Source organism: Rutilus rutilus (genome assembly GCF_951802725.1).
Source record: "Rutilus rutilus genome assembly, chromosome: 13".
NCBI classification, from domain to species: domain Eukaryota; kingdom Metazoa; phylum Chordata; class Actinopteri; order Cypriniformes; family Leuciscidae; genus Rutilus; species Rutilus rutilus.
In genome coordinates this window covers 23,228,521-23,240,575 of record NC_140218.1, presented here as the reverse complement: position 1 = coordinate 23,240,575, position 12,055 = coordinate 23,228,521, and the positions used below count along the sequence as shown (strand labels likewise).

The window sequence follows — 12,055 nt, the reverse complement described above, 5'->3', positions numbered from 1 at the left end:
GCATGCGTTTGTTGTGATGTTCTCCGTGTAACTTACTATATGGTAAAGCAGTGGTCAGTGTGGTCATGCAAACTGCTGCTAATAGGGTCTTTTAACCCACCTCATGCTGACCGTCTGCTATGGCCCCGGATTTTTTGCGGTGAAAAGGCAGCAACCCCCTCCTGTTCCATTTTTCCTGCCCTTTCTGCCATCTGCTTTTATCTCACACTTCTCAGCAGGAGCCTGCGGCGCTGCCTTCTTACCGGTACAGTTTACCTGTCTGCCTTCGAAACAAACTTTACTCACACATCTACTTTCTGCGTCACTGACTCTCACAGCACCGAGTGTGTTTTCCTGCAGGGTCTAACAGCCTCACATTAGTCTGGCTTTGTGCTGCATATTCAAACAATATCATGCTGATGCTGGTTTAGTCATGTTATCTCCTTAATTATTTAATTTCATTGCACGGCACTCTGGAATACTCGGTTCTGATTGGTCAATTGGTCGTCGTCCATGCAGTCCGCTCATCCGGGTAACTGAAACTGGCGGGGCATTCTCTAACGTGAAAAACGCTTAACGTGGCTTAATGTACTAAGACAGAGATATTAAAAGACCAAACTCAGTGCACATCATACTAATTAAGTAGGCTATACTATGTACAGAAAAGCAGATGAGCCCGGAATATAAACACAGCGCGTTTAAGTACACGTGAAGCGTTTTCTTCCCATAGCAAACTGATAAAGAAAACACTTAATGTAGCAAGACAGTGATAAACTGACCAAACTCAGCAAACACCACACTAATAAAGTATACTATCTACAGAAGAGCAGATGAGCCCATAATATGAAGGCAACGCGTTTAATTACCCATGTTTTCCTCCCATATAAAAAATCATTATAAAGAAAACGCTTAACCTTGCATAATGTTTTCTATAGGGGAGGAAAACGTGTGTAATTAAATGGTTTATTAATAAGCTGTGTACAGAATTTGCTCTTTTCATATCACTGTCTTAGAAGCCCATTAAGCCACATTAAGCGTTTTCTTATGGGAGGAAAACGCTTAACGTGTAACGCATTGCATTCATATTCTGGGCTCATCTGCTTTTCTGTACATAGTATGGTTTATTAATAAGGTGTTCACTGAATTTAGTCTAATATCACTGTCTTAGTACATTAAGCCACAGTAAATGTTTTCTTTATAATGGTTTTCTATGGGAGAAAAACGCTTAACGTGCAATTAAACGTGTTGCGTTCATATTCTGGGCTCATCTGCTTTTCTGTACATATAATGCTTTATTAATAAGGTGTATACTGAGTTTGGTCTGTTAATGCCACTGTCTTAGTACATTAAGCCAAGTTAAGCGTTTTTTTAACGTTAAGCCTTTTAGAGTGTCCCAAACTGGCGTTACTTTCATGTTTCTTGTATCACTCAACAGACAGTCTTGTTACATACAAACACAACTTGCACCATCATGACCTCAGAAGACTTCAGTAGCCTATTAATATTACTGTAATATAGTTGCAGTGGTCGTCTAGTTGCTAGGCCGATTATTTTGTACATTCATTGTAATGAACTGTTTTTGTTAGCAGAAGTTTTAAGATAATATAAAGGTAGAATTATAAAGTAATTTCCAAATTAATGGCCACGTTTTCACTTTTTTTGGCAGTAGCTGTGCAGGTTAATGTTCAGTCTGCATTTGTGCAATAGTGTCCTTCCCTATAATTATAATAATTATATTTTAACACATAATTTTCGAGTTTTGAAAAGGTCTTATATGATCAAAATATAATAAAATAATAATAGCCTACTGATCATAATAATAATTTAAAAGGCAGTCATTTCTTTTGTATGCTGTTGAAGACATCGTCGGTTTAACGTACATCTTGTTAAAACCATCTAGCATTAAATGTTGTTTCAATGTTTTTTTTATAGTTGAAACTACAAATGACATTATTTCAACCATATTTCAGTGCTGAAGGTCAGTCATATGTTGACACGCAAAACAGTTAATTAAATAATGTATATACGTTTATATGTAACGTTTTTAAGCTATGATAGTGAATATGAATATCAAGTATTAGAGAGGATAGAAAGGAAGAGAAAGAGAAATAGTCTTAATCTTCTTAATCTAGCCTACAAAACACTGAATTATTCAGGCACCCATAATACCCATTTTTAGATCCAAATCTTGGACAAACGCAGCTTCTTTTTGTTGTCATTAAAACCTGTAGATCTTATCGCAGAGATTTATGACCATGACTCATCCCTTTCAAGGATTCAAGGTTATCGTGATGGCACTGGACAAGGTGACTTCAATATTTTCTGCTGGTGATGGTGTGTGATTTTTCTCAGTCTATCTTGTGCGGTCAGAAGTTATGGGCAAGAACTAAGTATGAATGAGACAGGTTTGCTCTATCACCATGACAACAAAGGAAAGATCCATACAAACTCTCAGCATGGCAAACTCTCTTAATTCCACATCAGTAGCCTTGGTCAAATTGAGAAAAATAAAACATAATGATTTCAAAGAGATATTTAAAGAGATGCCACTGGAAATGCAATGCTTATGTTTAATGTAACAGTATCCATAGTTATATATAATCTACATCTAATGGCCTGTTTAGGTCAATTATAAAACTGCACAACAAGGTTGCACGTGTTTTTACAGGCGACAGGCCTATAATAAAGTAAACGGCAATGTGTAATGATGATATGTTCAAATATGCAATGTGAGACTTCCATTCTAAAAGTTTTAAATATCCCACAGGCAGTTCAAAAGAACAGCGTGTCACTCACCATGTTCAAGTATTTTAGCGGTATTGTTTCACAGATTTTGAGACCTGGAAATGTAAAATTTGAGGATCCAGCACCCAAAATCAGCCTTGTGTTTACATCTGGATAAACAAACAAACAAATAAATAAATAAGTGACCACAAACCATTAGCCTATTGGCAAGAAATGCAAGCATTTATTTTAGAGGTCAATGGTGTATTTTGCATGTTTTCTATCGAAGAGACACCTTCAAATGATCGGTTTGGCAGTCAGTGATTGACATTTTGACATGCAACTGATAATATAGTTTACTGAAATCACAGTGCTTTGGTTGGCACTGATGCAAGCACGAATGATCACTATTGTCAACAGTTTTTACATAAGAGACGCCCTAACGAGCGAAACAATGGGCCTGAGTGTATTCTACCATGCAGCTGCAGCCTCTCTTCTCTTTAGATGCCTCAGGACGCTTGTATGCCCATGTGAGCGAGACCTCCAGACCATCACCTGCGGGGGGAGGGGGTCACAAGAAGGGGCATACAAATAATTTCCACAAAGAGAACGACCCCTCAGAGTTTAATATACTTCAGCTGCTCTCATATAGCGTAATCTGTATCATCTCCACTCTACCGTTACTGCCTTGTTTTGTCAAGGAAACCCCCAAACAAGATATTTAGATGCGTCGGTGTCCCCCGCCCTTCAGAATGGATTCGTCCAGTTCTCATCACCAGAGCGAATCGATAGTTAAAGAAGCCTGAATATTGCAGCTCTATTTCGGCACCGACAGAACGTGACATCACGAGTCTACAGGTAATGGCATCTGTTTTTAGTCCTCAGACTTAAGTAAAGGCGATGAGTAGTCTTTCTAATTTTTACAATGATGCTAAGCTGTATTATATAACTGGCATGACGTTATGTTTTGAGTGTAAGCTATAATTTGACGTTTAAAACGGGAAAAGATTGGCTTGTGTTTATTTTCTTACAGGTCTGTTCCCTTTTTTTTGTGGAAAACTGTGATTTATTTTAGTTCTCCGCCTCATTGACTAGCTGAGTCATAATTGACATCACCTGGAAATTCACATTAAAATCTCTTTACTATTCAACCAAATATCTAAACTTTGATATCTAAAAAAATGTCTAAAGTTCATATTTTAAAGTGGCATTAACGTAATTGCTCTCGTGCTCTGTCACAGTGGGGAAAACAATGGAGGAGCTGAAGCTGAAAGATCCTGTTAATAAAGTGCCTTTGATCAAAGGTAAAAACACTTTATTGCTATTGAGTTTTTATAGTTATTTGCTGAAGAATTCAGAACCAAAATATAATGCTGTACTGTCCCTATAAGCATTCATGTAGAGGATATAATTATTTTTTTTATTATTATACTTCGAGTATGTCATGGTACTGTGTCTAAAATAATGGTTGTTTGACTCACTGGGTATAAAGTTTTATTGAGTTACTTGTGAGCAATTGGTTTATTTAATTCTTTGATATATTTGTGTAAAAAATGTCTGTAAACTAGGCTATGCATTTTATGTCTGTAACTAAATACCTCAGAACTGCTCATCAGCAGTTCAAGCGTAATGAATAAAACCTTTTGTTCTGAACAAGCGATTTTACAAAAATCATGTTATTATGCCCAAATGTAATCATGCATGGCAGTGTTTTGTTATCATTAGTTGCGATGGGACAGTTTCCAGCCTCTGCTAATACTTTCTGCTTATACTAGTATTATCGGAAGATATTTTGTCCGTCTGACTGTCTTCCTTTTCCACACACTCACAAATAAATTAGGCCAAAGCATTTCAATGTGCCCTGGTACTCTGCTGAGAGATTGAGTTTTTGATGCAGAATGGCATCCATAAACATTACCCACCGCAGAACCTCATGAAACGTTAATGCCTTCGTCCTCTCCGCTCTAGCAGCCTGCACAGGATTTCAGTATATTTTAGCTTAGTCATCCAAGCAAGGCATGTGAAGTACAATTTTCTGGAATTATGTGTCTCTGATTGCAGTGATATGGCCTTGATATGCCCATTTATGGTATACACCCTTGAGTTTGTTAGATGAGGTCATATCTTTCTGGAGCATTTGATAAGATGGCCTGGTTTTCAGCAAGAGGAGCAGGTTTGCTTCTAAGTTTAGGCAAACTAAATTGCAGCCAGTAAACGTAACATTTGCAGAGCAACGGATCTTTATTTAAAGGTTAAAAATCTTCATGAATGTTTTCTCAAAGAAGTTTAAAAACTTTTCTGATTCACAATGAAATGGCAGTGTATAACATTAGAACCTTTCAAACTTTTATTCAAATGGCAGCTTATTCAAATGAAACCCCGGCCATCCTTTTTGCAGATCCCAGTTTAAACCCTACTCATGACAGGATGGATCTATTCTGAGTCAAGTTATTAATTCATGGAATAGACCCATTTTCTGACCTCCAGGGAAATTACCATGCGATTCATTCTGATTTAATTAACCTTTGGAGACGGGGTTTGCACTTCGTCGGAAGGGCAGAACAATCCGGCGAAGTTGAAATGCAACTCATTGATGCTGATACAGAAATAAAGACACAGATCACCCATTAACTGTTGATGAAAGAGTGATTCTCTGACAGCAGAGCACCATAATAGTGTCTAATTATGCATTTAATAGTTCCCATTAGATAATGTAATCATTTATCCAGATGAGCTGAGCAGGAGCACTGTGGAGGCCAGTGAGTCTGAGAAGGTCATCCAGCGGCTGAACCAGGAACTGCAGGAGGCCAATGAACAGGCCAACTCGGGCAAACATAAGTGTGTCGAACTCCAAGGTAAGCTCACACAGATTACTCTCTAGTGTCTTATACATTAGGATATGAGAGACCAAACTGATCCTAAAACAGCACTGAACTTTGCCTCACTACATACATTTATTTATTTATGTAAAATGCATGATTAAATAATTATAAATATAAAATTACACATGATGATGATTATAATTTGGATATTTGAGTAAGCCTGTGAGCATTTGAAATGATTTGTAATGGCAGTCATGCTTAATAGGTCCCCCTGATGGCTTGTGCTGTGTATTGCAGGTCTATTGGAGGAGGAGAAAAAAGCCAATAAGCAGCAGGCAGAGGAGTCAGCAAAACAGATAAAGGTCTTGCAGAGTAAGTGAAGGAGGGTGTGCATGTCTTAAGTTTTTATTACTCAATGTATTATATCAAATGGGTCTACATGTGTATTCAGCTCAGCTCCAGAAGATGCAGGATGACATGGAGAATCTCAGGGATCAGAAGGACAGCGCGGTCTTCAGCATGAGACAGGAAGCGCACACAGCTCAGGAGGAAGTGCAGGTGTTGCGCCGCACTATGGAGAAAACAGCAGCCGAGCGAGAGCATGAGGTCAGCGCGCTGAAGGGGAACTTAGCGACGCTAACTTCTGAGCTGGAGAAATGGCAGTTGGCTGCAAACAAGTACGAGCGTGAGCTTAACAGTGTACAGGCCAGTCACCAACAGCAGAACCAGCAGAGAGACAGAGCTGCCAAACAGCAAGGTACCCACAACCCCACACACCTCTGCCCTCACACATGATTGGACCGGCCTACAGAATTTTAAACCTACACTTTAAACCGGCTTCAATTAATTGCTAAAAATCATGAAATTATGTGAGAACGTCAACCCTTCTCATCCATGTGTTTTTCTAAACCAAAATGCAAAATCATTAATATTTAAAATGTCTTTTTTACAATTTTTTTTTATGTTGTTAAATAAATAAATAAATAACTCGTTAAATACAAAAAATCCATACCTCTTAAAAAATAGTAAGTATGACTTATCAAATTAGCATTAACAAATTGTTATAATAGTAATAAAAATAATGTAAACATTATTATGCATTGGTTAAAGTGTTCATTTTAAAAGGTTATTTCCTTAAAAAAAATTTATTTATACATTTCAGAGGTCAATGAAATCAAACAAAAATCATATAACTTTAGCCTTGCCAGGCTAAATTTCTGTATTTTGCCTCAATTAAATTAAGGCTTTTTTAATGTCTTTTGCACATTTATTATCTATTAGATCTATTATCTATTATCTATTATCTATTCCTCCTTTCCCAGAAACCTGATGAATGAGGAAAATAATGTGTTTGTGGAGGTTACAAGTCAAGCCCTTGGTCCATCTGACAAGTCACGGCAGTGTTTGCAGTAATCTGACAGATATTCAAAAGATGACTCACATTTCTCACATCACTTCCACCGTTATGTAACAGAGTAGCATTGTGTGTGTGTATGTGTGCGCACACGCACATGTTCTATATCTGTGAGTTTGTGTGCATGTCTTTGGGTATGTTTTTAATTGTGTGTGTGTGTGTGTGATGCAGCGAGCGAGCTGGAGCGGCTGCAGAAGGACTGTGAGGGCCTGAGGAGGGAGTGTGTGTCTCTGAGGTCAGAGAGAGAGCAGCTGGCTGATAAACAGCAGAAAGAGAAGATCAGCCTGCAGAGTGAGAGCAACACCCTGCGCTCAGAGAAAGAACAGCTAATGAAGAAACAACAGCAGCTGGAGAAAGAGCTGGACAGGTCTGTATTAAGCGGTGTCAGCTACAGCTAATTTAAACGTGAAGTGTGCCATTTCCGTGCCACTAGAAGCACCAAATGTAATTGCAAATTGTTTTCAGACAAATCCCCTCCCCAAACTCACGCTATTGGTTGAGTCAGTGTTGCTGTGTCAGGATGCCTTAAGACACCATTTTTATTAAGCCACACTGTTTAAAGTTCTCAGGGTAATTAAAGATGTAGTTCACCCAAACATGAACACGCCCTCGTGTCGTTGCGGGACATGTCTTTTGTGTGAGTGACAGACTGAAATTTACTGTTTTGCAAGTTTGATGTCATTAAAGGTGTATTTTTTTATTTATTTTTTTTATGCTGGATGAAAGTCTCCTCATATCCTGATAGCAATCACTATGTTAAGCGGTCTAAATGTATTTTTTATAAATGTATATCGTCTCGTTCAATCATTGCATTCGATCCGAATGAAAGGATAGCATGTGTTCCATCAGTCAAGGTGTGTTTGCAACTTTGCATACCACTGCACATGCAGCCTGTTCATGCAGACATCATACGTCATCAGCGTTTTTCACGTATGCTGTGCATACAGAGCGAGAATGGTTGTTATTGTAGTACGGTTACTCACTGTACTGTAAAGTTTTCTCGCCGGTGAATGACTCATGACGTAATCCAATAAAATTGTCTTGCTTCTGGTCTGTGCGCGCTCATGTTTTGGAGGCGTGGCTTTGGATGACGATTTCAGTTCATGGAGTCTCTCCTAATGAGCTGATGATCTGGTTCAGATGTGTTAATAAGGGAGACATACAAAATGTGCAGAGCAGTGGGTCCCGAGGACTGGAATTGAGAACCACTGTTTTAGTCTATGCTTTTTTCTGATGATGCATGAAAAAAATGCACCAAACATTATTTGTAGTGCCCCCTTGTAACTTTGTGGTTTATTACTTTTGATATGAAACAGTCTCAGCTTTCAAATTCTGTCATTTGAATCAAAAAAATTATACAATTATAACAATAATTGTGGTTTTGACGCTCTTTAATGTGGCATGACAAATCACTGTAGCGATTTATGTTTAAATAAATCTGTCATGAAAAAAGTTAGGACCAAATGTTTTTCAACAAAGAATTAGACTGGAAACATATTTAAATCATTAAGAAGTTGGGTATAAAACTGCCTTGTGTGCAATTTCATTGTTTGTATACAGCTGTTACTGTTTTAGTGTTGATTTATTATTATATCTAAAAAATAAATGGCAATTGAATTTGGACTGTTCATTTTAACATTTAATAGTTTAGAAATTTACCAATTGACAGTATATTGTGTAGTTTTGCAGCTTTAATTTAAGTTTTTTCCCCCCCTTTAAGATAAATGGACATACTGTACCTGATATATATCCAAATGAATCAATATTGAATTGAATCAAATCAGAATCAACAGAAATCTAGTGCTTCTGACTCAATGTATCGAATCGTTGTATCTTTTTCAATACCCAGCCTTACACTTCGTTTTTAAATTGGAAAAAGATCCTTTTGCAGACTTGTGATGTAATGATGTAATCTATCTGCAATCTGAACCTGCATTCTGCCTCAGCTCCAAGAAACAGACCACAAGCCTGAGCAACACGGTCAAGACCCTGGAGAAGGCGCAGGCGGACATGGAGAAACGGCTGAGCGTCCTGCAGGAGGAACACCAGAGAGACACTAGCCAGCTGGAGCAAGGCAATAGCAGGATCAAAGAACTGCAGAAAGAGGTTATTCCCACCATAGTTGAGAATGAAAGTAGAACTGCCTGAGACTCATTAGCAGGCATGTCACAAAAGAGCTCTGCACCTAAAAAAAGACCTGGCCCCTGGATACACAGTGTGTGTGTGCGTGTGTGTGTTATTGACTAGGCTCATTGCTCCTTATGAAAGGTTTCTACTCTCTTTCTTTCTCTCTTTCTTTCTCAGTATGAGGAGATCCAGTCAGAGCTGTCAGGCCTCAGGGAGAAGTTTGAAAATGTAGAGGAGGAGAAAGGCTCAATCAGTCTGGAGCTGCAGCAGAGCCAAGAGCGCCTGAGGCTTCTGCAGGACAAAGACAACCACGTGAGTTTTCAATCCATGTAACGCTTATGTTCAACAACAGGGGCACTGACAATAGGGACAGTTCAAGAGGAAAGAGCGTTGTTTGTCCTTGAAATCAGAGATGAAAAACACAGCACCATTTGTTTGACAGTAAACTACCACATTTGTTTCAACATTTTGTATAGCCTAAAGATGAAGTGTGTAATTTCTGTGGCCAATAACAACACCAAACATAGTTACAGACTGTTTCCAATAAGGTTTCTACCCAGGGTCCAAAACTGACATTCACTATAAAAAGAGTAAATAAAATGTTGCAATATGCAGATTTCAGGTTTTTTTTTTTTTTTTTTTTTATTCTATGTGACGACATAAAATACATGCTGAATATTTCTCGAAAAAACAAAAATGAGGAAGAAAGTGTCTTAATATTTTTGTGACAGTTTCATGTATGAATCAAATATTTTATTTTATTTTTACAGTCACTTAAGAACAAAATTCTTTAATGTTTTAATTATTAAATCATTCTTTTATTTCCATAAAATAATATTAAAAAATATATATAAAAATGTAAAATAATTCCAAATTTCCAGGCTGATAAACCACTGTGAGATGGCATCAACCCACGCCATTGACAGACAGGGGGTACTGCCCCACACTTACAGCTTCGGTTAAACCAAAAGTTGACGTGTCGCATTTAAACAAACAGTGGCGTTGTCTCTGCACGTTGAACTGGGAAATGGGAAGTGTTTTAACAATGAAACAATTACACGCTTCACCTTTTGATTTCCTTTTCTTGATGATAGTAAAATTTACCAATCCAATAATAGCGCACATAAACATAAGACAGTCATTCAGTAATATCCCTCCCTTCCCTCCTTTAGCTGTCTTTATTGCAGCCCATCCTAGCCGTAGCCATCGGCCTTGTCCTGGCTTTGCTGTATTGGTGCTTGGGCCCATTGTGGTAGAAAGGTACACAGTGCTCCTGTCCCGTCTCATTCCTCTGCTTAAGCATCCATCATCCTCAGGGCTATGCATGACCACTAAACAGTTCTCTGCTTAAGCTACAAAATGCTGTCCGGTCGTTTGCAAAATGCTTCTGTTTCCCTACTACAGGTCCGCTTTGTATTATAAGACGCACACTAACAAGTGTCTCTGACGAACTCCATTTTGTAGGGTGTAGTTTTCCAGCGTAGCTCTGAGGCATCCCGGCTCTCTCTGTCCTGCACCGTATGTCTTCTGCTGTCCCTGTCTGTGTGCCATCCTTGTGGCTTTTGTGTCCCCCTTCTCGGCTCATGTGCATCCTTGATTGTAAACATGTTCTGATTGGTGATGAGGTGCTATAGATGATGTCATCTCTTGTCATGTTTGTTTTTGCAGGGAAAATGGATCAGGTGGATGCCTGTTGCCGCTGTAACCATTGCTGTGACGGGGTATTTGCTTTCAAAGACCTCAAAATGAACAACGTGATGAACCAGTAACAAGCGCACACACCGTGACATGCATACCTAGTCAATCTTTCTGAAACGTGTTAACATTTGTGTCCTTTTAGTCTGTGTGGTGTTAGTTTGAGTAAAAAGTGTTTAAATGCAACTTTCTACTCGCATACCGACAGCCTTAGAATAATATCATCACAACATTCCCTCAGTTGCACCATACATATATATATATTTTAAATTTGACGTTGTGTATGCATAGCATTTGAAGTATCTGGCTAATAACAGGTATTTTATTGAACACTGTTGCTTTGCCAAACAAACACTTAGTGAATTGCCTTAAATAACATACAGTAGCATCAAATAAACAAACGTTTATACCTTCCATGAGAAGTGATTGAGAATTGCAAATCCCACTGCAATAACACATTCGAGACATGATGCATCCATTTAAGTTTTAATACATTCTGTGGCTTAAAGGCCTAAATCCGCCATGTAATGTGTATGTGTCCTTGCACCTTATACAAAGCCATTAGTAATTAGTCTATGCACTGTACTTTGTGATAAGGATTTGACGTATTATTATTAATGATGATGATGAAAATAATCACTGTTCACTTAGGACATTAGAGAGCTATTTTGTCCTGAAGAGACTTATAATATAGTGTTTATGTTTTGTTTATTATTACTTGTACAGAGATTTAAGGAAAACCTGATCTAACAAACATGCAGTTCCAATAAATAAGCAAAAGTGTAGTTCAGCCATGTTAAGTCCCTGTTCTGTTTTTTTGTTGTTGTAAATCTTTTATGCATATCAGATGAATTTCATTTCGATAACACTTTACAATAGGGTCAATTTGTTAACATTAATGTATTAGGTACCATTAATTAGCAATAAACAGTTTTTACAGCATGTACCGTATTCACCTAGGTTAATGTAAAATGTTTGTTCAAATAAGCTTCATATAAAGCTTTATATACTTTTTGATTCAGTTGACCTTGCAATATACAATTTGACCATTGTAGTCTAATTCACAAACAAATGTCTCTTATGTGGCAGTTCTTTTTAGTGAATCAAAAACATACAGCACAACCAATTCTAGTCTTATATTACTTTGTGTAAGAGTATGTAAACAACGTGGACATTCATAACTGAAATTAATCAAATTAAGAGCTTGTGAATCAGAATCAAATCAAATTGTGAAATGGATACCTATGAACCTTAATGTAAAGTGTTACGATTTCAAGCACACACACACACACAA

The 12,055-nt window shown here is 37.8% G+C and overlaps 1 protein-coding gene across 2 annotated transcripts; it reads left to right on the top strand.

The window, feature by feature from the left end:
* Positions 1 to 3,214: 3,214 nt before the first annotated feature.
* Positions 3,215 to 11,555, top strand: slmapb (sarcolemma associated protein b). 2 transcript variants are annotated; one of them, XM_084428147.1, is made up of 10 exons: positions 3,215 to 3,561; positions 3,945 to 4,007; positions 5,433 to 5,558; positions 5,823 to 5,897; positions 5,977 to 6,282; positions 7,111 to 7,306; positions 8,886 to 9,045; positions 9,244 to 9,378; positions 10,239 to 10,326; positions 10,735 to 11,555. In XM_084428147.1, exons 2-9 carry the CDS (start codon positions 3,956 to 3,958, stop codon positions 10,320 to 10,322), a joined length of 1,134 nt encoding a protein of 377 aa, XP_084284273.1. In that variant the 5' UTR covers positions 3,215 to 3,561; positions 3,945 to 3,955; the 3' UTR covers positions 10,323 to 10,326; positions 10,735 to 11,555. The 2 variants fall into 2 exon arrangements, with proteins under 2 accessions (XP_084284273.1, XP_084284274.1); XM_084428148.1 differs by lacking the exon at positions 10,239 to 10,326 and having other exon boundaries at positions 3,453 to 3,561.
* The last annotated feature ends 500 nt before the right edge of the window (positions 11,556 to 12,055 follow it).